Source organism: Plecotus auritus, assembly GCF_963455305.1.
Source record: "Plecotus auritus genome assembly, chromosome: 11".
In the NCBI taxonomy this organism is placed as follows: domain Eukaryota; kingdom Metazoa; phylum Chordata; class Mammalia; order Chiroptera; family Vespertilionidae; genus Plecotus; species Plecotus auritus.
The window spans coordinates 46,274,664-46,298,408 of record NC_137777.1 but is presented as its reverse complement, the minus strand read 5'-3'; the positions used below and the strand labels follow the sequence as shown (position 1 = coordinate 46,298,408).

General features: G+C 39.6%; 1 protein-coding gene across 3 annotated transcripts in view; it reads left to right on the top strand.

Annotated features, from left to right (window-relative positions):
- The window catches only part of RB1CC1 (RB1 inducible coiled-coil 1), a 75,863-nt gene that overhangs the window by 29,840 nt on the left and 22,278 nt on the right, over positions 1 to 23,745 (top strand). For all 3 annotated transcript variants that reach the window (XM_080646351.1, XM_080646350.1, XM_080646352.1), the window contains 7 exons: positions 6,279 to 6,463; positions 6,595 to 6,781; positions 6,866 to 6,947; positions 7,219 to 7,280; positions 12,329 to 12,432; positions 13,086 to 13,212; positions 13,302 to 15,202. In XM_080646351.1, the coding sequence (XP_080502477.1) occupies positions 6,279 to 6,463; positions 6,595 to 6,781; positions 6,866 to 6,947; positions 7,219 to 7,280; positions 12,329 to 12,432; positions 13,086 to 13,212; positions 13,302 to 15,202 (2,648 nt within the window). The remainder of the gene's footprint in view (positions 1 to 6,278; positions 6,464 to 6,594; positions 6,782 to 6,865; positions 6,948 to 7,218; positions 7,281 to 12,328; positions 12,433 to 13,085; positions 13,213 to 13,301; positions 15,203 to 23,745) is intronic.

Sequence of the window (23,745 nt, the reverse complement as noted above, 5' to 3'; positions counted from 1 at the left end):
GCCTCCCACTGGGAATCGAGCCCACAACCTGGGTATGTGCCCTGACTGGGAATCGAACTGTGATCTCCTGGTTCATAGGTCAACCCTCAACCACTGAGCCACGCAGATGGGCAGTTCTAATTTTGAACCATATTCAGATTCGTGGAATTAACTCTGTGTCACCATAATACATTGTCTTTTTTATGTATATCTGGATTTAGAGTAATATATTGGCAAATTGAATTATATTAAGTTGTATGTGTGTAGTTTTTATTTGTTATGTATTTGTCAGAGTTTTGGCATCAAAGTTATAGCTTCAAAGTTAAGTTGAGAAATCTTTTAATTGGAACATTTAGTCTGCTTATTTGTTGTAAATACTGAATATTTGCCTTTAAATCAATAATTTCTAATTTTTCTTTTAGTTGTATGTCCTTTTTGTCTCTCTGATTTTTGCCTTTTGGATTATTTTTATTTTAAAATTTTGTTTTTTAATTCATATTAGCTTTTTTCCTTTTAAGTAATATTTGGTGTATAATATACATGGAAATGTCCTTTATTTCCTTTTAGTGACAAATTCAGTTTTTGTCATTTGAAAATCTCTTTAAATCACCTTTATTTCTGAAGGATATTTTCTTGATAGAGAATTCTAGGCTGTTAGCGATTTGCTTTTAGCACTTTACTTTTGGTTTGGTTTTTAGCAGTTTTACTATAATAGGACAAAATGTGGCTTTCTTTGTATTTCTCCTGCATTGTGCTTGTAGTACTACTTGAATTTGTGGCTTTCAATCAGTTCCTCTTCAGATCTTGATTTTGTATCTCTCCCTTCTCCTTCATTGATGCTAATTACACATGTATTAGACCTTTCACCTCATCCTTTCCATTTACCCTTTTCTGTATTTTGTATGATTATATCCATCTGAACTTTGTTTGGGATATTTTCTTTTTACCTATCAGTTCAAATTAGCTTTCAGGTTTTTTTTTCAGGTGTGAATAGCTATTAAACTATTGATTTGATATTCTCTGTTAATCTTAGCTCTAAACACTATTTTTTTATTTATATAGCTTCTATTTATATAGCTTATTATCTACCAAAACATCTAGTCTTATCCATTATCTCTTTGAATTCATTAAGCATATAGTAATTAAAGGCTATATCTGTTAACACCTTTATCTGTGCCTGTGTGTCTATGAATATTTTCTGTTGTTTCTTACAGATTTCTAGAGAGAATTCGTTTGCTTTTGGCATATGATGGGGCGATTACAAATTTAGATCATCACCTTAATCCTGTTTCAGAGATTTAGATGGGAAGTTGGTTTTCCAGTCCTTGTGATGCTTAGTCTATCAATTTCTTAGGATACTAGTGACCCAGTGCCTGGATTCGTGCACATTGAGAGGAAATTAATTAGAAGGTGGCCAGTGGGGCGGGACCAAGCGAGATGGGCCAGACACACCCTGGAGCCAACCTCCCATGGTCCCTCCTCGGCGTAGCTCGAAGGACGTCTGTGGCGTGATCGGGGTCCCTCCAACAGCTGGGGTCCCTTGGCCTGGCCTGTGGGGTTCTCCAACATCCCCTGAGGGGTCCCGGAGTGCGAGAGGGCACTCTGCAAAGTTGCTGTCGTACTGGGTGTGGAACGCAAACACAAGTGTGCAGTAAACTAGATGTGGGGCTGATAGTGCCTCAGCAACAACATAACCCACAGCTGAAGGTGGAACCTCACGGCCCCACGAGGAATCAGGCTCCCTCTTCTCTGGTTCAGGGGTGCGTCACCGAGAATTGCTGCTGTCAAGTCACTGCAGCTCGGCAGCTCCTGCATTGAGCGTCTGCCCCCTGGTGGTCAGTGTGCATCATAGATTCCGGTTGGACGGACACTTAGCCTTTTATACATATAGATATCTTTTTGGGGGTGTGTTCCATCGTCATTTTCTTTGGCTGGCACTGGTGTCTGATTTTTTATTTTCTAGCTCCACGAGGAACTCTCAGAAGGATTGCTAACCCATTCTTAGCCTTGGGTTCTTCTTCAGGCACCGGCAATTGTCTCTAGGGCAAAGCATTCCCAGTTGCCTAACTCACCTCTCCAGGTCTCCTCCTCTTCCTAAATCCTGGCGCCTTCAATATGTCTGACTCCTTCACTGCTTTCTTGGATATCTAATAACTAATGCCATGGGAAGGTTGGTTTACATTACAGTTACATCACAGTCTGCCATCACTAGAGGCAGAACTTTGAATTCTTGATCTTTTGTTTCTTCTCCATTGTCATTCTTTTAACCCTCCATAGGATGAATCAAACAATTTATTTAACTGTACTTCTTTTGGTAGTTATTTAGATTATTTCCGTTTTTTCTTATTATAAACATTGTTTTTTAAAATTTATTTATTTTTTTAATTTAATAAATCTTTATTGTCAGATTATTAGAATTGTTCCTCCCCCCCACCCCCCCCCCGCCAGCTCCCCTCCACCCGGTTCCCACCCCACCCTCTGCCCTAACTGCCCTCATCCATAGGTATACAATTTTTGTCCAGTCTCTTCCCCCACCTCCCACACACCTTTCCCCCCGACAATTGTCAGTCCACTCCCTTTCTATGCCCCTGATTCTATTATATTCACTAATTTATTCTGTTCCTCAGATTTTTTTATTCACTTGATTTTTAGATTCACTTGTTGATAGATATGTATTTGTTGTTCATAATTTTTATCTTTACCTTTTTCGTCTTCCTCTTCTTAAAGCATACCTTTCAGCATTTCATATAATACTGGTTTGGTGGTGATGAACTCCTTTAGCTTTTTCTTATCTGTGAAGCTCTTTATCTGCCCTTCAATTCTGAATGATAACTTTGCTGGGTAGAGTAATCTTGGTTGTAGGTTCTTGCTATTCATCACTTTGAATATTTCTTGCCACTCCTGTCTGGCCTGCATAGTTTCTGTTGAGAAATCAGCTGACAGTCATATGGGTGCTCCTTTTTAGGTAATTAATTGTTTTTCTCTTGCTGCTTTTAATATTCTCTCTTTGTCTTTTGCTCTGGGCATTTTAATAATGATGTGTCTTGGTGTGGTTCTCTTTGGATTCCTTTTGATTGGGGTTCTGTGCGCTTCCTGGACTTGTAAGTCTATTTCTTTCACCAGGTGGGGGAAGTTTTTTGTCATTATTTCTTCAAATAGGTTTTCAGTATCTTGCTCTCTCTCTTCTTCTGGCACCCCCATAATTCTGATGTTGGTACACTTGAAGTTGTCCCAGAGGCTCCTTACACTATCTTCATATTTTTGGATTCTTATTTCTTTTTGCTGTTCCGGTTGAGTGTTTTTTGCTTCTTTGTATTTCAAATCTTTGACTTGATTCTTGCTATCCTCTAGTCTGCTGTTAGATCTCTGTATAATATTTTGTATTTCAGTCAGTGTATGCTTAATTTCTAGTTGGTCCTTTTTCATATCCTCAAGGGTCTCGCTAAATTTATCGGCCTTTTCTAGGATATTCTTGAAAAACCTTATAACCGTGGTTTTGAACTCTATATCCAGTCATTTGCTTTCCTCCATTTCCTTCATTTGTGATCTGTTTCTTTGTCTTCGCATTTTGGTTGCTTCCTTGAGTTGATAGAGTGGCTTTGTGTGCTAGGTGTCCTATAGTGCCTAGTGGCCCAGCCTCCCCAGTTACCTGAGGTGGACACTCTCGGTGCACCCTTTGTGGGCTGTGTGCACAGTCTTGTTGTAGTTAAGCCTTGATTGTTGTTGGTATCACTGGGAGGAATTGACCTCCAGGCCAATTGGCTGTGAGGATCAGCTGTGTCTACGCTGGGAGAACTTCTGTGCTGGAGACAACCTTATGGGAGAAGACTTGCAAAAGCCTCTGTGCTCAGCTTGAATGGGGCGGAGTCTCAGGGTGGAGCAGACAGCATTGGTTTCCTGTCAGCCCTGCCCTAAGAGACCCCTGTGTCTCAGTGTCCCGTGGTAATTGCTGCAAGAGAGAAAGCCGCCCTTGAGTTTCGCCCACTGCTGGACAGTCCAGTTTCTCCCCAAATGAGTCTGGGTGCCCAGAGTCTCGCCCGGAACTGGAGTTCAGAGCAGTTGGGAGCTTTTGTCTCCCTCCCATGTACTGAGCCAGCTGCGTACTCAGTTGCCTGCCCTCTCCGTGAACGCGCCTCGGTACCTCTGCTTTCCACAGTTCCTCTGAGTCTCAGTGCGCTTTTCTCTTTCCTTCTAGTTGTAGAATTTCCACTCAGCCAGCCTTCCTGTGGTTCTGGATGATGTCTGTTTTGTCTTTTAGTTGTAGTTTTGAAATTGTTGTGCGAGGCAGCAGTTTAGGTGTTTATGCCGCCACCTTGGTTTCTCCAAACATTGTTTTAATGTCTCAGTTATCTGTCTTTATGTGCATATTCTAGTATTTCTTTAGTTTATTTTTTTAATATTTTTTAAAATTGATTTTGGAGAGGAGGGGAGAGGGAGAGAGAGATAGAAACATCAATGATGAGAGAGAATCATTGATCGTTTGCCTCCTGCACACCCTTCCCCCCCTCTGGAGATCGAGCCCACAACCCAGGCATGTGTCCTTGACCAGAATTGAACTTGGGGACCTTTCAGTCCACTGGCTGATGCTGTATCCACTGAGCCAAACTGGCTAGGGCTTTTTTAGTTTATTTTTAATTTTTCTGTTGACATTCAGTATATTAGTATTTCTTTTAATATATTTTTATTGATTTCAGAGAGGAAGAGAGGGGAGAGAGAGAGAGAGAGAGAGCGAAAGAGAAACATCAATGATGAGAGAGAATCATTGATCAGCTACCTCCTGCATGCCCCACACATGCCCTCAACCTGGGCATGTGCCCTCACTGGGCATAGGTCGACGCTCAACCACTTAGCCATGCCGGTCGGGCTATATTAGTATTTCTTTAGGCACAGCCTAAAGGACTGAAACATTGCCCAGGCACGCTTTTTTTTGATCTTTCGGTCTTGATTGGATCAGGGGTTATTTTCTCTCAGTGTGCTGTATTACAAATAATGTCGTTTTGGTGTCAGGAAATCCTTTATCAATGGTCCAAAATATTGATTGGGGATTCTATATTTTTCTTGGATTCAGTAAAAAGTAATTAAAAACCTATTAAGACTAACAGGAGATAAAAGCAGTACGTTATTTTGAAATGGATTAAGTTACAGAAAAAGTATAGCCACATTTGAATATATTTCATTTTGAAAAAAAAGTAAGATAAAATTACTATTGAAATTGTCTTAATTTTATGTATAAACTGTTTTGACTTAATTTTAAATACACATCATTTAAATTTAAGTATGTTCATGATGTTTAGAATAAGATGAAATGGAGAGAACTACTAGAAATTTCGAAGACACATTTGCTGTTCTTTGCTGATCATTATGGTTAAATCCCTAGAAAGATAATCATTTATACAGTAAGTATGGCAGTCAGATGGATGTTTAAATCTGAAATCTTCTGTAATGTGTTATCTAGTAAGTAGAATAGGAAAAGAACCCTATTAAACACAATAAAAATACTTAGTAATAACCTCATCAAGAGATTATAATTATAACCTCTGAACATTTTTTTAAGTGTTTGCTGTTGGGCTTTCATTTGGCTGGTTGTTTGAACAAAAGAATACTTTTACATAGGGCACATCTGTCTAAATTTATAGCCTAAAGACAATCCCTTCCCTACTTAACAAAATGATGTAAAGTTCACCTATGAAAATAAATGAGGATAGCTAAGAAAAAGTTTTTTTCTACCAAATAATAAAATATACTGTAAAATTGTACAGTTTAGTCATTGCTCTAAAGTTAGCACAAAACATGATCTGTCAGTGGAACAAAAGATAGTCCAGAAATACTGAGAGGAATGGCTTTTCAATAAAAAGTGCAAAGTTAATTGTTTTTTTTTTTATGAGGAAGTATACAATATACAATTAAATATCATTGGTCAAGATTAAATCAGCTACTCTTTCATGGCTTTAAATCATTGACCGTGTTTCATTTAATATCATGCTCTTACTGACATGTGTAGTAGGTGTTCTAGAAACATACTTTCTAGTTGTAATTAAGTTATTAAATGTATCTGGATAAGTGACTATCTCCCTGAGCTTAACTTTTTTTTCTAGCATGACAGTGAAATAGATTAGAATATAGACTTCTTAAAAACTGAATCTTTTGTTGTGACCACATGTTCCACATTCAAAAGAGTAGATTTTACAATCTTTGAAAGTAAGACAGTTCTTGTTTAACATAAATATATTCCTCTTAAGTGAATGTTCATGTCTCTCATGTAACCAAGTTAATACCTTTTAAAATATTTTCTCTCAAAGGGATTTTTAGCTAATCAGATGAGAGCTGAAAACTTGAAGGATGCATCTGTATTACCTGATTTATGCCTGAGTCATGCAAACCAGTTGATGATTATGTTGCAAAATCATAGAAAACTGTTGGATATTAAACAGAAGTGTACCACTGCCAAACAAGAGCTAGCAACTAACCTCCATGTCAGATTGAAGTAAGGGATTCCGTTATCTTATTTAGAATGTTTAGAATTGATGTTTGATTACTCCCAAGTGGTGGAGTGTTTTTTCTTGCCACTATATTGAAATTAGATTATTTTTATAGTTTGTACATTTCATTCTATAGGTGGTGTTGCTTTGTAATGCTTCATGCTGATCAAGATGGAGAGAAATTGCAAGCTTTACTTCGCCTCGTAATAGAGCTGTTAGAAAGAGTCAAAATTGTTGAAGCTCTTAGTACAGTTCCTCAGATGTACTGCTTAGCTGTTGTTGAAGTTGTAAGGAGAAAAATGTTCATAAAACACTACAGGGAGGTATGCAAGTTGAATTTTGTTTTAATTGTGTATGAGTCTTAATGAATTGTTGAGTGATATTAACATAAGCTTTCCTCCTTTTAGTGGGCTGGTGCTTTAGTCAAAGATGGAAAGCGATTATATGAAGCTGAAAAGTCAAAAAGGGAATCCTTTGGGAAATTATTTAGTAAGTGTTCTTCATTAATAACTTGTTTATTTTTTTAAGTAAAAAAATGCTGTTTTTAGTCTGTAAATACGAACACAGCATTATATAGCATGTATATGATTTTAATTAGTATTGAAATCCATAGAAACATTTAAGGACTGTAGAGTTGAATCCATTATTAATTTTAAACTTGAAGTATTGTCAATTCGTTTTTTTTCACAAACCAGAGGGTTTTTTTGTTGTTGTTTGTTTTTTATCTCAAAGTTATAACTGTATTAATTTCTTTATACAGGGAAGTCTTTTTTAAGAAATCGCCTATTTAGAGGATTGGATTCCTGGCCTCCGTCCTTTTGTGTATGTATTTCCTAACCATGACAAAATTTTGTTTGTGTTCAAACCTTTATCTCAGAAGTAGAGGTATTTATCAGAATGGTAGTGGCCTGGTGCACGAATTCATGCACATTGAAAGGAAATTAATTAGAAATATTTTAATATTACTCTTCGGCGGTTCTCTATAGTAGAAGTGTCAACCAAATTCACTATTGACAATGACAGATGGAAACACGCATGTGATTGGTGCCAGCGAGAGCTTTATATGTACCGTGTATAGGCGAGTCAACTTAGCCTTTTATAGATATAGAATAAACTTGCTTAATTATACCTGATTTCTGATTTAGCTAAACTTTTTTCAGCCCAGTGAAGCACCCCAACTTCTCTTTCAGGTAATTGTCAGCAACAGAGCAGTAAATATGAACATGAAGCAGATTATTATTGTAGATCACACAGGGAGAACAAAGGGTAAAATATTTAACTGCAGCTGTGTTTGACTATATTCTGCACAGTGAGAAAACCTGAAGTCATTTTCAAGGTCCACCATTTCTTCTTTTCAGTCAGGTCAAGTTTTTAAGCTTTCTAAATCTCCGTTTTCCGGCTAATGAAAAAAAAAAAAATAGGATTCCACCAAGTCTTGTATCTACCTACTCTAGGACTTCTGTGAGGATCAAATGAGATGAGGCACAGGAAAACGCTTCACAGACATTTGGTTACAGTCTAAAATGTTTCCACCTGGTTATAAAGCAAGTAGTGTTCCTGGGCTGAAGAAACTCCAAGGAGCTCATTGCTAGGGAGAGGAAGCCAGATGTTGCTTCGTGATGTCATTACCTGGACAGACACTTAGCATATTAGCCTTTTATATATATAGATTTTATCAACATAAAAAAGCTTTTGGCTTTAAAAACACCAGTTGCTATAAAGCTTTAAAATATATTTATAGTTTATTTATTTATTTATTTTTAATTTTATTTATTTATTTATTTATTTATTTATTTTTTAATAAATCTTTATTCAGATTATTAAAATTGTTTCTCCTTTTCCCCCACATAGCTCCCCTCCACCCGGTTCCCACCCCACCTTCTGCCCTTACCTCCCTGCCACTGTCCTCATCCATAGGTGTATGATTTTTGTCCAGTCTCTTCCTGAACCCCCCAAACCCCTCTCCCCCTGAGAATTATCAGTCCACTCCCTTTCTATGCCCCTGATTCTATTATATTCACCAGTTTATTCTGTTCATCAGATTTTTTATTCACTTGATTTTTAGATTCACTCGTTGATAGACATGTATTGTTCATAATTTTTATCTTTACCTTTTTCTTCTTCTTCCTCTTCTTAAAGAATACCTTTCAGCATTTCATATAATACTGGTTTGGTGGTGATGAACTCCTTTAGCTTTTTCTTATCTGTGAAGCTCTTTATCTTCCCTTCAATTCTGAATGATAGCTTTGCTGGGTAGAGTAATCTTGGTTGTAGGTTCTTGCTATTCATCACATTGAAAATTTCTTGCCACTCCCTCTGGCCTGCATAGTTTCTGTTGAGAAATCAGCTGACAGTCGTATGGGTGCTCCCTTGTAGGTAATTAACTGTTTTTCTCTTGCTGCTTTTAATATTCTCTCTTTGTCTTTTGCTCTTGGCATTTTAATTATAATGTGTCTTGGTGTGGTCCTCTTTGGATTCCTTTTGTTTGGGGTTCTGTGCGCTTCCTGGACTTGTAAGTCTATTTCTTTCACCAGGTGAAAGGTTTTCAGTATCTTGCTCTCTCTCTTCTTCTGGCACCCCCATAATTCTGATGTTGGTACGCTTGAAGTTGTCCCAGAGTCTTCTTACACTATCTTCAACTTTTTGGATTTTTTTTTTTGCTTTTTGCTTTTCCGGTTGAGTGTTTTTTGCTTCTTTGTTTTTCAATTCTTTGACTTGATTTTTGTGTTCCTCTTGTCTGTTTTTGGGTCTCTGTATAATATTTTTTATTTCAGTCAGTGTATGTTTAATTTCTAGTTGGTCCTTTTTCATATCTTCGAGGGTCTCGTTATATTTATCGGCCTTTTCTAGGATATTCTTAAAAAGCCTTATAACCGAGGTTTTGAATTCTATATCCAGTCGTTTGTTTTCCTCCATTTCTTTCGTTTGTGATCTGATTCTTTGACGCCGCATTTTCACTGCTTCCCTGAGTTGGTAAGGTAGATTTGTGTGCTAGGTTTCCAATATGGCCCAGTGGGTCTGCCTCCCCAGTTAACCTGAGGTGGACACTCTTGGTGCACCCCTTTGTGGACTGTGTGTACAGCCTTGTTGTAATTAAGTCTTTATTGTTGTTGGTATCACTGGGAAGAATTGACCACCAGGCCAGTTGGCTGTAAGGATCAGCTGTGTCTATGCTGGGAGAAGTTCGGTGCTGGAGACAGCCTTATAGGATTAGACTTGCCAAATTGCAATAGGCTCTGTGCTCAGCTTGGATGGGGTGGAGTCTCAGTCTTGGCTTCCTGTCAGCCTTACCCTTGCGCGCACGTGCGCGCCTTCAGACCTCTACCTTCCCTGGCTCCTGAGTCTCTGCCCGAGAGTCCAGACTCCCCCCACAAGAGCGTGGGTCCCCAGGGGCTCGCCTGGAACCGGGGTTCAGTGCAGTCAGAAACCTCCGACTCCCTTCCACTAGGGAAAGCCTGTGGCAACTTCCGCAGCCTTTGTGCACACTAGCGTGCGCGCGCGCGCTTTCAGTCCTCCGCCTTCCCCGGCTCCGGAGTCTCCGCCCGAGAGTCCAGACTCCCCCCACAAGAGCGTGGGTCCCCAGGGGCTCGCCTGGAACTGGGGTTCACTGCAGTCAGAACTGGGGCCCAGTGGAGTCAGGAACCTCCGACTCCCTTCCACTAGGGAAAGCCTGTGGCAACCTCCGCAGCCTTTGTGCACACTAGCGTGCGCGCGCGCGCTTTCAGTCCTCCGCCTTCCCCGGCTCCGGAGTCTCCGCCCGAGAGTCCAGACTCCCCCCACAAGAGCGTGGGTCCCCAGGGGCTCGCCTGGAACCGGGGTTCAGTGCAGTCAGAAACCTCCGACTCCCTTCCACTAGGGAAAGCCTGTGGCAACTTCCGCAGCCTTTGTGCATACTGGCGTGCGCGCGCGCGCGCTTTCAGTCCTCCGCCTTCGCCGACTCCGGAGTCTCCGCCCGAGAGTCCAGACTCCCCCCGCAAGAGCGTGGGTCCCCAGGGGCTCGCCTGGAACTGGGGTTCACTGCAGTCAGAACTGGGGCTCAGTGCATTCAGGAGCCTCTAACTCCTTTCCACTAGGGAAAGCCTGTGGCAACCTCCGCAGCCTTTGTGCGCACTGGCACGCCGCGCCTTCAGACTTCTGCCTTCCCGGCTCCTGAGTCTCCGCCTGAGAGTCCAGACTCCCCCCGTAAGAGCGTGGGTCCCCAGGGGCTCGCCTGGAACTGGGGTTCAGTGCAGTCAGAACTGGGGTTCAGTGCGGTCGGGGGCTTCCTTCCCCCTTCCGCCAGAGAAAGTCAGCCAGGCTCTCAGCCGCCCTTCCTCTCTGCGCGCACAAAGACCCTTTGCCGTATCTCCAATTCTCTGTGGGCTTTTCTCTTTCCTTCTAGTTGTAGAATTTTCACTCAGCCAGCTTTCCTGTGGTTCTGGATGGTGTCCATTCTGTCTTTTAGTTGTAGTTTTGAAATTGTTGTGCGAGGCAGCAGTTTAGGTGCTTACCTATGCCGCCATCTTGGTTTCTCCCCTATAGTTTTTTATTTATTGTCTTTATAACTCAAAGGGATGTCTTACTACACTGTAAAGATTGGTAGGACTAGATTCTCTTAATTGTATTTTGTCTTTCTCCTCTTTACCTTTTTCTTCCTTCTCTCACTTCTTTCTGCCTTTTCTTTTTCTCCTGTCCTCACCTATTTTCTTCCTCTCTTTATTCTCTTACCCATCAACCCCCTTTCTTTCATTTATGTTTCAACAAATCAGAATAGGGTGACTCTTCAAGTGGCTTTAATTGAAACCATGAAAAATAAGTTTGGTATATTTCTAAACCAAACTTCACGGTCAAAGAAGTTTAGGAAGTGCTGTAGGTTCCCCCTCTCCCCCCTTTCACCTCCCAGACATTCTGCTTAGCTATTAAACGATTTTCTGTGCTGCAGGCTTTCTTAGGGCTTTAAATGCATGTGTTTTTGAATTTCAAGAATGAGTGATTTAATAGGATTCCCACACTTATTTATCTAGGAAACTCTGTTTAATGAAGAGCATCTTGACACTTCTAGATCTACTTAGGGTAATGATGGAAACAAATTGAGTTATTTTTAAAGGTACATTTATTGGCCATATTATAAAGAAATGGTAGCACTTATCAGAAATTTTTTTAATTGATTAAGGGTTTGTATTTTTTTAAAATATATTTTTATTGATTTTCGAGAGGATAGGAGAGAGAGAGAGAAAAACATCAATGATGAGAGAGAGTTATTGATTGGCTGCCTCCTGCATGCTCTCTACTGGGGATTGAGACTGCAACCTGGGCATGTGCCCCTGACTGGAATCGAACCTCGGATTCTACAGTCTGAAGGCTGATGCTCTATCCACTGAGCCAAATGGGCTAGGGCTAAGGGTTTGTATTCCAAAAAATGGCAAGGAAGGAAGTGTTACATGGGTAAAAATGATTTTTACCAAGTTAAAACAACAAGGTATGCTAACAGGTGACAGGAGTAGATATAGATAGGGCTAGGGCCAGATAGAGCTTCATGATCATTTTATAGGTCAAGGAAAAATTTGGAAATAATCTATGTGCTAGTGAAACAAATGATTCCTTTGATGTTGATGAAAATGTTAGAATTCCCATAAAAAGATGCTGAAAACAAAAGGGCAGGAACAAATACACCAGTTGATTACCAACAACTGTATCCTAGTTATTTAAGACTCAAAAAACTAGTACATCATGTCATTGACTAGTTCTTCATATTCATTATTTTTTTTATTAAGTGTGAGTAGATTACTTGAAGCATTTTTAACTGTTTTACTCAATTTGATTATAGTAAGAGACCACTTATTAATTTATTTGTATATTTTGTGGTGAATTATTATTACTATTTTGTACAGACACAGAAACCTCGAAAGTTTGACTGTGAGCTTCCAGATATTTCATTAAAAGATTTACAGTTTCTGCAATCATTTTGTCCTTCAGAAGTTCAGCCATTCCTCAGGTAAATGTCATTAGTATTTTTAACTGTAGATATCACCTTACTCTGTTTTCGGAGCTGTGGAAAGTAGCAACAGCCCTGCTAGGAGATGCCAGAATAGAGAACTGTTTTATGATAGGCTGACCCTCCTATGACTACTTTAGGAAATTTCTGGGGAATATTAAAATGAACAGAAAATAAGGAAATTAATGTCTTATGTGCAGTAAATTTTTTTCAAGTAGTCATTCTGACTTTGCATACTGTGGGAGATTTCTAATACTTTAATGATGATGGCTTAGGTTTCTTGAGCTTTTTCTGGTAATGATTTTAAAAGGATGTTAATGCAGTAGTGTTTTTTTTTAATTGAAAATATTTTTATTGATTTCAGAGAGGAAGGGAGAGGGAGAGAGAGATAGAAACATCAGTGATGAGAGAGAATCATTGATTGGCTACCTCCTGCACGCCCCCTACTGGGGATCAAGCCTGGAATCTGGGCATGTGCCCTTAACCGGAATAGAATCCGGGACCCTTCAGTCCACAGGCTGACTCTCTACCCACTGAGCCAAACCGGCTAGAGCTGCTGTAGTGATTTTTGACATAGGTTAAAATATTTGGTTGTACTTACTCATCTTTTAATTAAGAAATCAGAAATCTAATTTGATTATATTTTGTTTCAGGGTCCCCTTACTTTGTGACTTTGAACCTCTACACCAGCATGTACTTTCTCTACATAATTTGGTAAAAGCAGCACAAAGTTTGGATGAAATGTCACAGACCATTACAGATCTACTGAGTGAACAAAAGGCAAATTAAGTTCTTTCAAATGGTTCACTTTATTAGTGTAAAATGTTGATATTGCTGCAGCTGTATAAGCCTGTCTCTCTCTTTTCCAGGCATCCATGAGTCAGACATCCCCACAGTCGACTTCCTCACCAAGAGTAGAAAGTGCAACAGGAATTACAACAACTACCTCACCAAGAACTCCTCCTCCACTCACTGTTCAGGATCCCTTATGTCCTGCAGTATGTCCCTTAGAAGAATTGTCTCCAGATAGCATTGATGCACATACATTTGATTTTGAAACTATCCCCCATCCAAACAGAGAACAGACTATTCACCAAGTTTCATTAGATTTGGATTTATTAGCAGAAAGTCCTGAATCAGATTTTATGTCTGCTGTGAATGAGTTTGTAATAGAAGAAAATTTATCATCTCCTAATCCTATAAGTGATCCACAAAGTCCAGAAATGATGGTGGAATCACTTTATTCATCAGTTATCAATGCAATAGACAGTAGACGTATGCAGGATACCAATATATGTGGTAAAGAGGAATCAGGAGATCATGTGTCTCTAAATGTCCAGTTGGAAAAATGTAGAGTTGTTGCGCAAGACTCACAATTAACTATACAAACCATCAAGGAAGACCTTTGCCACTTCAGAACATTTGTACAAAGAGAACAGTGTGACTTCTCGAATTCTTTAAAGTGTATAGCATTAGAAATAAGAAACATTATTGAAAAGGTAAAATACTCTGTGGAAATAACACTAAATGAAAAACATCAAAAAGAATTACAGTCTTTAAAAACTGATTATGAAGACAAACTTGATGCACTAATCAAAGACAGTGAAGAAAATGAAAACAAAATTAAAAAGCTTAAAGGAGACTTAGTATGCCTTGAGGAGGTGTTACAAAATAAAGATAATGAATTTGCTTTGGTTAAGCATGAAAAAGAAGCTATCATCTGCCTGCAGAATGAAAAGGACCAGAAGTTGTTAGAAATGGAAAACGTAATGCACACTCAAAATTGTGAAATTAAAGAACTGAAGGAGTCACGAGAGAAAGTGTTAAAAGACTTTAAAAAGCTCCACGTTGAAAATGATGAGAAGATCCAGTTGTTGAGGACAGAACTACAGAGCTTAGAGCAAAGTCATTTAAAGGAATTAGAGGACACCCTGCATGTCAGGCACACACAGGAGTTCGAGAAAGTTATGACAGACCACAAAGATTCTTTGGAGAAATTAAAAAATGAAAATCAACAAAGAATTGATCAGATAAAAGAGTCCCATGCCACAATTATCCAGGAAAAAGAGCGACAGCTACAGGAGCTAAAACTCAAGGTTTCTGATTTGTCAGATACGAGATGTAAATTAGAGGTTGAACTTGCATTGAAGGAAGCGGAAACTGATGAAATAAAAATTTTGCTGGAAGAAAGCAGAGCCCAGCAGAATGAGACCTTAAAATCTCTCCTTGAACAAGAGACGGAAAATTTGAGAACAGAGATAAGTAAACTAAACCAAAAGATTCAGGATAATAATGAAAATTATCAGGTGGGCTTGGCAGAGCTAAGAACTTTAATGACAATTGAAAAAGATCAATGTATTTCAGAGTTGATTAGTAGACATGAAGAAGAATCTAACATGCTTAAAGCTGAATTAAACCAAGTAACAGCATTGCATCATCAAGCATTTGAAATAGAAAGAAACCTGAAAGAAGAAATAGTTGAACTGCAGGGTAAATTGGACTCTGCATTGAGTGCGCTTGAAAAACAAAAAGCTGAAAAACTCACCCAACAAGAAGAGAAATATGAAGCTGTTATCCAGAAACTTGAGAAAGACAAAGAGAAATTCATAATGAACCAGGAACAAGACAGAGAAGAGTTAATTCAGAAGCTTAATAGTGAAAAAGAAGAAGCTATTCAGACGGCCCTAAATGAATTTAAATTGGAGAGAGAAGCTGTTGAGAAAGAGTTATTAGAAAAAGTTAAACATCTTGAGAATCAAATAGGAGAAAGGTAAGAACTTTAGTCTGTGATTATAAAATAAAAATATTGGTGATTCAAATGTCAATTTTGTGTGTAAGTAAGCATAGTACCTTGATTTATTCATTTATCTTAGGTAAATGTAGCAATTGAGATATATTTATGAAATTAAAACTTTTACTTTTTAAATGTTTATTGTAAACATTTTGAAAATCTATAGTGGATTTTAACAATGGATTAGTTTTGGATTTCTAGAGAAAATTTTTTTTTGAAAATTTCAAAATACTTTCAAGAGCTTGTTTTTCCTTTCTTACAAATTTCTTTTTTTGTTAATCTTCACTCGAGGATATTTTTCCATTGATTTTTAGAGAGAGTGCAGGGGAGGGGGAAAGACGGATAGAGAGAAATATCAACTGGTTGCCTCCCGCACCCGCCGCGACCAGGGCCAAGGATCAAGCCTGCCACCAAGGCATGTGCCCTTGACTGGAGTCGAACCCGGGACTCTTTAGTCCTCAGGCCAACTCTCTATCCACTAAGCCAAACTGGTTAGGGTATAAATTTCTTTCTTTGAAGTTTTTTTCCCTAAATTCTTCAATTGAAAATTATTTATTTATTTTTTTAAAATTGTGTATGTATGTATAAAAGATAACATTTTTTTCTGAGCAGTGTTTAGTAAAGGCTGAATTCTAGTTTGGGCTATATAGTTTCATCATTGTTATTTTCTTGATATTACAACTTCATTTATTTCTTCGGTGGTTCAAAAGATGTTTTTAAATCCCAGGTTTTATATAGTGCATTTTTTGTACATTTATTGTTACTAATACCACTTTTTATTAGAGAAAATGTTCCTCAGGTTTTCTATTCCTTAAAATTTATTGAGGGGTTTTATAGCTTAATAAAAAGTTTCTAGAACATTATCGATTAGTTCTATCGTTACTTCTTCCAGGTGAATATATTTATAGTTATATGTACATTATATTTGAATTTCTGTTTCTCGCCTTACCACTTTTACACAGTCACTTGTGATTGACTCTCTGCTGTGTAATATATATTGGTGTACAGTTAAACCTCTTCTGTATTCTGTGGGAATTAGAGGGTGCAATATAGGAGTTAGAACCTGCATGAAATGTTTTATAAAACGGGCAGTAAGGCCAAGGTAGTCACTACTGAAGGCCAGGAGAATTCTGAGTGAAATATGAGGAAAAGAGACATTAAGCACACACCAAAGCTCATGGTTTCCATGGCTCACTGGGAAGCTGCTGCAACATTCAAGAATCTCTTCAAGCCCAATGATGTGGCTCCATCTGCAGCACACAATGGGTAGTTCTCATTTCCTTGGCAGGAGGCTCCTGTGAAACTGCATCTGGAGACAGCCACCCCTGGAGAGTTAGCCGGGGCTGCTTTTCTACTCTCCAAACTTGTACGTGTTCTTTTCATTGGCAAACTTGAAGTTATAAAGGGGATTCTGGGAAATATAGAATCTGCTTTACATTGCAGATGAGAAAAGAGGTGAGAGCAATGGCAAGATGACGACAGTCTAGCACTGTATACCTCGTTTTAAACAAATCTCTTTTACCCGTATTGAACTTCCAAATAAAGATACTTGCAATGTTATGTTTCTGTCTAACGTGATTGAGCTTATATGTCTCATATCTCCTCAGATTACCGAACCCTGTCTTCAAAAGGTGAGAGTCAAATTTAGGCCATTCTAGCCATCTCAGAGATATCCATTCATTTTTCACACAGCTACATCTCTTTTTGATATTCTGCAAGTTGAATGCTGAAATATAGGGTTAACTACGATTATCACAACACATGTTACGTACTAGGGACATGGGAGAAGGAAAAAAGATGAAGATTGATTGATTTATGCAATCTTAAGTCCTATAGTCGTTATTGCTATAATTAGCCTTGTAATTCTAGTAGGTATTTACAGCTTGCTTCTATTACACACCCACTTTTTACCTTAGACATTACCTCAGCTGGTTTTACTTGTTGATCTGAGGAGACTGTCATTAATGGTCCATCCTGTAATATAGTTCCTTGTAGTTTTTCATTTGACTCTTATTTATTTTTTGGTAATCCTCACTTGAGGATATTTTTTCCATTTATTTATTAGAGAGAGTGGTGGTGGGGGGGAGAGAAACATCGATGTGAGAGAGACACATTGATTGGTTGCCGCCTGTTCGCACCCCGACTGGGTCCAGGGATCAATCCTGCAACCGAGGTAGGTGCCCTTGACTGGGAATTAAATTCGTGACCCTTGGGTCCTTGGGTGGATGCTCTAACCACTGACCCCAACTGGCTAGGGCTCATTTGACTCTTTATTATTGGACATGGCAGTGCCAAGAGACACATTGGAAAAGCCCCTGACTTCCAGTAATATTCCTCTCTGCCCTCATATAGGAGAAACTGTTTCCCAGAGATAACTGAATTCAGTTATATTGATGCAGCCTCCTCCTTTGCCTGTTGGTTCAGTGGCCTGAGGAGCCCTAATTAGCCAAGTGGTAGTTTAAGCTTCAGTTTAGTGAGACCCTGGCTGTATCTCTTGGTAAAGGATTTTCTTTTTTTTTCTTTTTTTTCTTTTTTTTTTTTTTTGTGGGAGGTTAGGGGGACTATATCTGCTCTATAAATCAGTGTGGGCCCAAATTGTAGGGACAAGAAGCAAAATTTTTGTGAATATATTTAGGGATAATAGAGTAGCTACTCCTTAATTTCTATGCCCAGTTCTCCAACTCATGTATTCTAACTATGGGAGAATTAGTCTCACAGAGTGGTGTCTGGTTCAGAGCATGTATGCATTCTTTACTCTAGCCATGCAAAATGTCACCCATTTAGTGCTATAACTGAGTTTTCAGTAGTTTGGTCCACAGTTGTGTCAGGCCAGCTGCTTTAGGGATTGGCATACGTGGTGAGATTAGTGACTCCCAGGGGCATGAGTCTATGGCTGCACATCTTCCACTATAAAGTAAAATCCCTTCTTCAGAAGCAATTCTAGTGGAATACCATAGCAGTGAATAAGGCATTTTGTAAGTTCAGGAATGGTTTTTCTTGCAGAAACATTGTGGGCACGGAAAAATAAATCTATATAGAGAATAATGGACTGTTTTTGTGAGAACGGATTACTTTTCATGATGGAAATGGTCAAGGGTAGTTGACCTGTCACCAAGTGTCTGGCTCGTCTCCCAAGGAAGTGCTGCAATATTGGGGGCTCAGTGTTAGTGACAGCCCCCATTGCTGAGCCCAATACGTAACCTCACTTTCTGCATGTCATTAGCATTTTGAACAGGACTGGTGTGGCTAAAGAATTTGACTGATACAGAATGTTCAACTTGCCCATCTGATTGTTATGGATTCCTCAAAGTGGGACATAATATACTTAGAGGACTTACAGATCCTTATCCTTTGTGCCCATTTTCAAGAGGTTCAACTGTATTTCTCTTCTGCAAATCTTGTCACCAGATCTCAGTCTAGTTTCTTCCAAGTCCCTCGCTGTCCATTCAAGTCTTTGGCTAGTATCCATGAATCACTGTTGATTTGTAGCCCTAGCCATTTCTCCTAGGCCAGTGGTCGGCAAACTGTTGACTAATAAGTTTGCTGACCACTGTCCTAGGCAACTCCAAGTACACTGCTTGATGTACTGCTGCTGGGAAGATTTTCCTTCACTGCTGTTCTTCAGGATCACTTCTCAGTGGGGCTCTAGTACTTGAGCTGTGCTTTTGAATGGTGTCAGCATATTGTGCAGAATTATGAGGAAACCAGGTTGGTCGGTTTCCGCTCCACCCTCATATTGAATGCCATACTTGTGATGGAGAGAAAAGAAGCAATGTAGCTGGAGTGAGAATCTTGGGAACCTGAACCTCTTGGACCTTACTTGTGCCATCAGGATTTGTTTAAGCTCCAGCCCATACATGCCACATCTATTTGATGATGGAGTGTCTCATCGGTTAATGAGTTAGTATCTACTTTATGATGGACAACTCAGGTAACATGGTAACTTGGGAGACCATGTGAAGTCTCTCAGTTTCTGTATAGACGCAGTTGCCAGCCATTTACCAGAGGAAAATTGTTACCAGCTCCAAAAATCCCAAGGGTCTCAACTGATTGTCTTATAGGACTGGCTAACAGTTTCATACAGTATTCATTCCTGCTGCAGACACTTCAAGTATCTGCTGGTAAATATGGCGCAAGGGGCCCTAACCGGTTTGGCTCAGTGGATAGAGCGTCGGCCTGCGGACTGAAAGGCCCCGGGTTCGATTCCGGTCAAGGGCATGTACCTTGGTTGCGGGCACATCCCCAGTAGGAGGTGTGCAGGAGGCAGCTGATCGATGTTTCTCTCTCATCGATGTTTCTAACTCGCTATCCCTCTCCCTTCCTCTCTGTAAAAAATCAATAAAATATATTTAAAAAAATATGGCGCAAGGGGTAAAGCAGCTTGCCTGATAGTTTGTGGACTATTGCAAGAGTGTCTCTTGCTGTGGACCTTACACAGAACAGGCCGCCTTAAAAGTTATTTGGTAAGTGAGTCACAGCAGCATACCCAAATGTACTATATATTGCACCCAGAATTCAGGGATGCTCACCTAATGGCAGCTTGCTTGTTCCCCATGGAGGGAACATCTCATGCCCAGACCCCGGGATACTTAGAAATTTTTCTGTGCTGACCAGCTCCTAACTTTTCATGGGCTTAATTGCTCACTCTGGTAATAAACGTGTCTTTCCCTGGTTAGCTCACTTAGTTATTTCTTCCTTGTTACTAGGTTTAAGAAGCATATTGCCATAAATATATAATGTGGTATCTTGAGGACTGGCAAGAAAACCAACTAGATTTTAACAGAGGACTGGAGAGTTGGTATAACCCAGAGATAAGACAGTGAAAGTATATTGCTGTCTCTGTAGGTAAAATCAAACTGCTGCTTGTGGTCTACACCAGCGGTTGACAAACCATGCCTGTGGGAGTGCAACCCGCTGCTTGTTTTTGTCAGTACAGCCATATTGGAACACAGAGATGCTTGTTCCTTTCCCTCTGCCTGTGGCTGCTTTTGGCCGAGTTGAGTAGTTGTGACAGAGATCACCTGGCTAACATTTTTAATTATTGCCTGCCCCCCTCAAAAAAAAAAAAAAAGTTTGTCAACCCCTGAATTATACTAATAGGTATAGATGGGGAAGAAATCACCAAATCAGTAGCTACATGTCAGGCCACTAGGCCTTGTTGATTTGCTCCAGGAAAGAGATCATATGTGAAACAGCAGATTTACTGGAGTCACTGCCTGATTAAATTTATGATCTGTTGCATGCTTTTATACGTTTTATTCAGGACATATACTTAGGTCAAATAAAAATGTGATAGAAATCTCTTCCCCTGGTTTGAAGTGAGAGAGAGTTTTAGGGATTTTACTTGGTCCTGATTCTATGACTTAGGAGACCAATAGCGATTCCCCATCAGTTGCTTTTACTGCAGATTCTGTATATAAGGATATATCTCTTACCTCTGATGAGGGACCCACTGGGCCCAGACTTCTCTATCATCAAGTAATAGATCTCAGTGGCATTAGAATCCCCTCAGAGCCAGCTCAGTAATCCCCCAAAATTGGTTAAGTACCTTCCCTGAATACATACTCACCTGGAAAATTGCCACAGATGCTTTTGGTGAGGGCTAGAAAAAAAGACAACTATAAAATTTTGGCATTGTCGTTGGTGACCAGCTCAGATAGTGGAGTTGAGTCAGGAATAGTGAGTCTTTTGATTTAAGTTAGCGCTCTGCACACCAGATACCAAGTTTTTAAAAAACATATCGACCCATTCTGTTTGTAACCTTAGAGATAGCCACTGCCACAGACTTCTGGGTCAAACCTGAGTACTGCTCTGTGCTGTCTATAATGGCACCACATCATGTCTCTGGTTAAGGGTCAGTAATTGGCCTCAGCCACTCCAGAATCCTGGTATTCCATTGAAATTCATAGAATTTTGGTGGTTTTATCTCCCTCTGCCATCCCTGTCCTGCAGAGAGCCTTTTGAGGTGTTTCTCGAAGCTGTGCTGAAGGGAGTGTTCTCTGGCCTCTCCCAGGTGTGTAATAATTCCCAGTACACCTGTTACCATCACTCTTTGTGTGCCTTGCTGTAGACTAAGGGCCAGGAAATTTGTTCTTTAAAGGGACATATAGTAAATATGTTAGGATTTGCTGGTCACATGTAGACTTCATCATATTTCTCTGTGTGTGTGCACACTTTGTGTGTGTGTTAGCCTTTAAATATGTAGAAACCAAGAGTAAGTCGTTCTTACTTTGGTCTCAGTACCCTTTTACATACTCAAAAATTATTAAGGACTCCAAAGTGATTTTGCTTATATGGGTTATCAATATTTTCTGTATTAGAAATGGAAATAAGAAAGTATATGGAAAATCCAGCCTTTTACTTATATGAAATTGGAAAGAGGGATATTTAAATAGCTTTCCTGATAATTGTGGATATTTTTCCTTGATACTAAATCAGAATGCAACAACTGATAATTTAAGCATTAGTTTCATTGTGGAATATGAATCCACGTCAATGGATTTTTAAGGTAAACTTTATGCTAATATTCATTGAACTATCACTTTGGATATTTTACTCATGCATGATTTTGTAGCATAATAAAGTGGTCATTTGTAAAACACTGGTTCATTGTAGTGCAGATCTTGTAGATGTGGATACATTTTATTAACAGAAATCACATTTGTTATATACTTGTGCATTTTACAAGACGGATCTTAGGTACTGGTAAGCTCTCAAGTTCATAGTGGCAGATACAAACTTCCTTTTTAAAGAGTCACATTTTTTCCATTGGTAACAAGTTTGTCAGTTGTTCATTAAAATAATAGGCTCAATTTGATATTTTCTCAAAATTATCTGCCAAAAACCCAAGTCTGAATAACCAAAGATGGTCATTTTTCAGATGTATGCCATGAAAAAAGCAGCCAATTCTGCATACAGCCAAAACAATTACATAGGTATGTTTCCATGGGACAGACATACTTCGTAAGTGGCAGAAGTGCTTTACATATGCTTGTCATTTGGTCACATAGAATATTAAAAAAAATTGTATGCTTAATGGCTGGGATTCAATAATTTTAGTACATCAGTATATTTCAAAATAAACCTGCTGTCTTTTTCATTTTGAGTGTCTTGAAGTAAAGGATATAATGATTAAAAGTTCAGTTTGGTGTTACTGTCTTCAATTTATGTGAAGGTGTCAGCAGTTTTATCACCTGTGCAAATGTCAACAAGGTATAAAAGACAAATATCATCTTAGTATTATGATGAAAATAGTTTTGACCTTACTGATCCCCTGAATGTGTTCTAGTTACCCCAGATTGTTCTGTGGATCAGTCACACTTTGGGAATCATTGGGATAGACTTGTCTACACTGTAGAGAATGGTTGGCACACTTTCTGTAAAGGGCCACATTGTAAATGTTTTAGGCTCTGTGGGCCAGATGGTCTCTGTCTTAGCTACTTAGCTTTACTGTTGTAGCAAAACAGGAGTGAGACAATATAAATGGGTTTCACTACGTTCCAACAGAACTTTACTTACCCAAAGAGGTAATAGGTTAGACCTGGCCTGTGGTACTCTAACGTATCTCATCTTGGCCTCTCATTTTTGTTTAATATTGGCCATTGGTTCCAGGTTTCAGGCAGCCAACCTTGCAAACTGTTAAAAGGTAACATTTGATCTAGAATCTCGGGTCATTACATTTATACAAATGATTTTGGCTTGTCTAAACATTCTGTTTGTCTAACTCCCATTGGATCTATTTCCAATGTTTCTTTAAAAATAAATGGAACCTCTTGGAATTGCAGTTCCTCCTTTAACTTCTCTTAGAACATGGGATTTGAATGTAGCAGTGGGTCTGGGAGTAATGAAATGGTGGAGAGGTTGAGAATGATCAGCTTGTTGAGAAGGGGACCTCAGGTAAGGTGACACTAATCTATAATAATAAAAGCATAATATGCTAATTAGACCGGAAAGCTGAAAGACCTTCTGGACATCAATCTGGACGAAGCCGCGGTGGCAGGGGCTGAGGCAGAGGTGGTTAGGGGCGATCAGGCAGGCAGGCGAGCAGTTAGGGGCGATCAGGCAGGCAGGCGAGCAGTTAGGGGCAATCAGGCAGGCAGGCAGAGGCGGTTAGGGGTGATCAGACAGGCAGGTGAGCGGTTAAGGGCAATCAGGCAGGCAGGCAGAGGCGGTTAGGGGCTATCAGGCAGGCGAGTGGTAAGGGGTGATCAGGCAGGCAGGCAGGCAGGTGAGCGGTTAGGAGCTAGTGGTTCTGGATTGTGAGAGGGAAGTCCAACTGCCAGTTTAGGCCCGATTCTGCAGGGGGATAGGGTCTAAACCTGCAGTCGGACATCCCCTAAGGCAGTGGTCGGCAAACTCATTAGTCAACAGAGCCAAATATCAACAGTACAACAATTGGAATTTCTTTTGAGAGCCAAATTTTTTAAACTTAAACTTCTTCTAATGCCACTTCTTCAAAATAGACTCCCCCAGGCCCTAGTATTTTGTGGAAGAGCCACACTCCAGGGGCCAAAGAGCCGCAT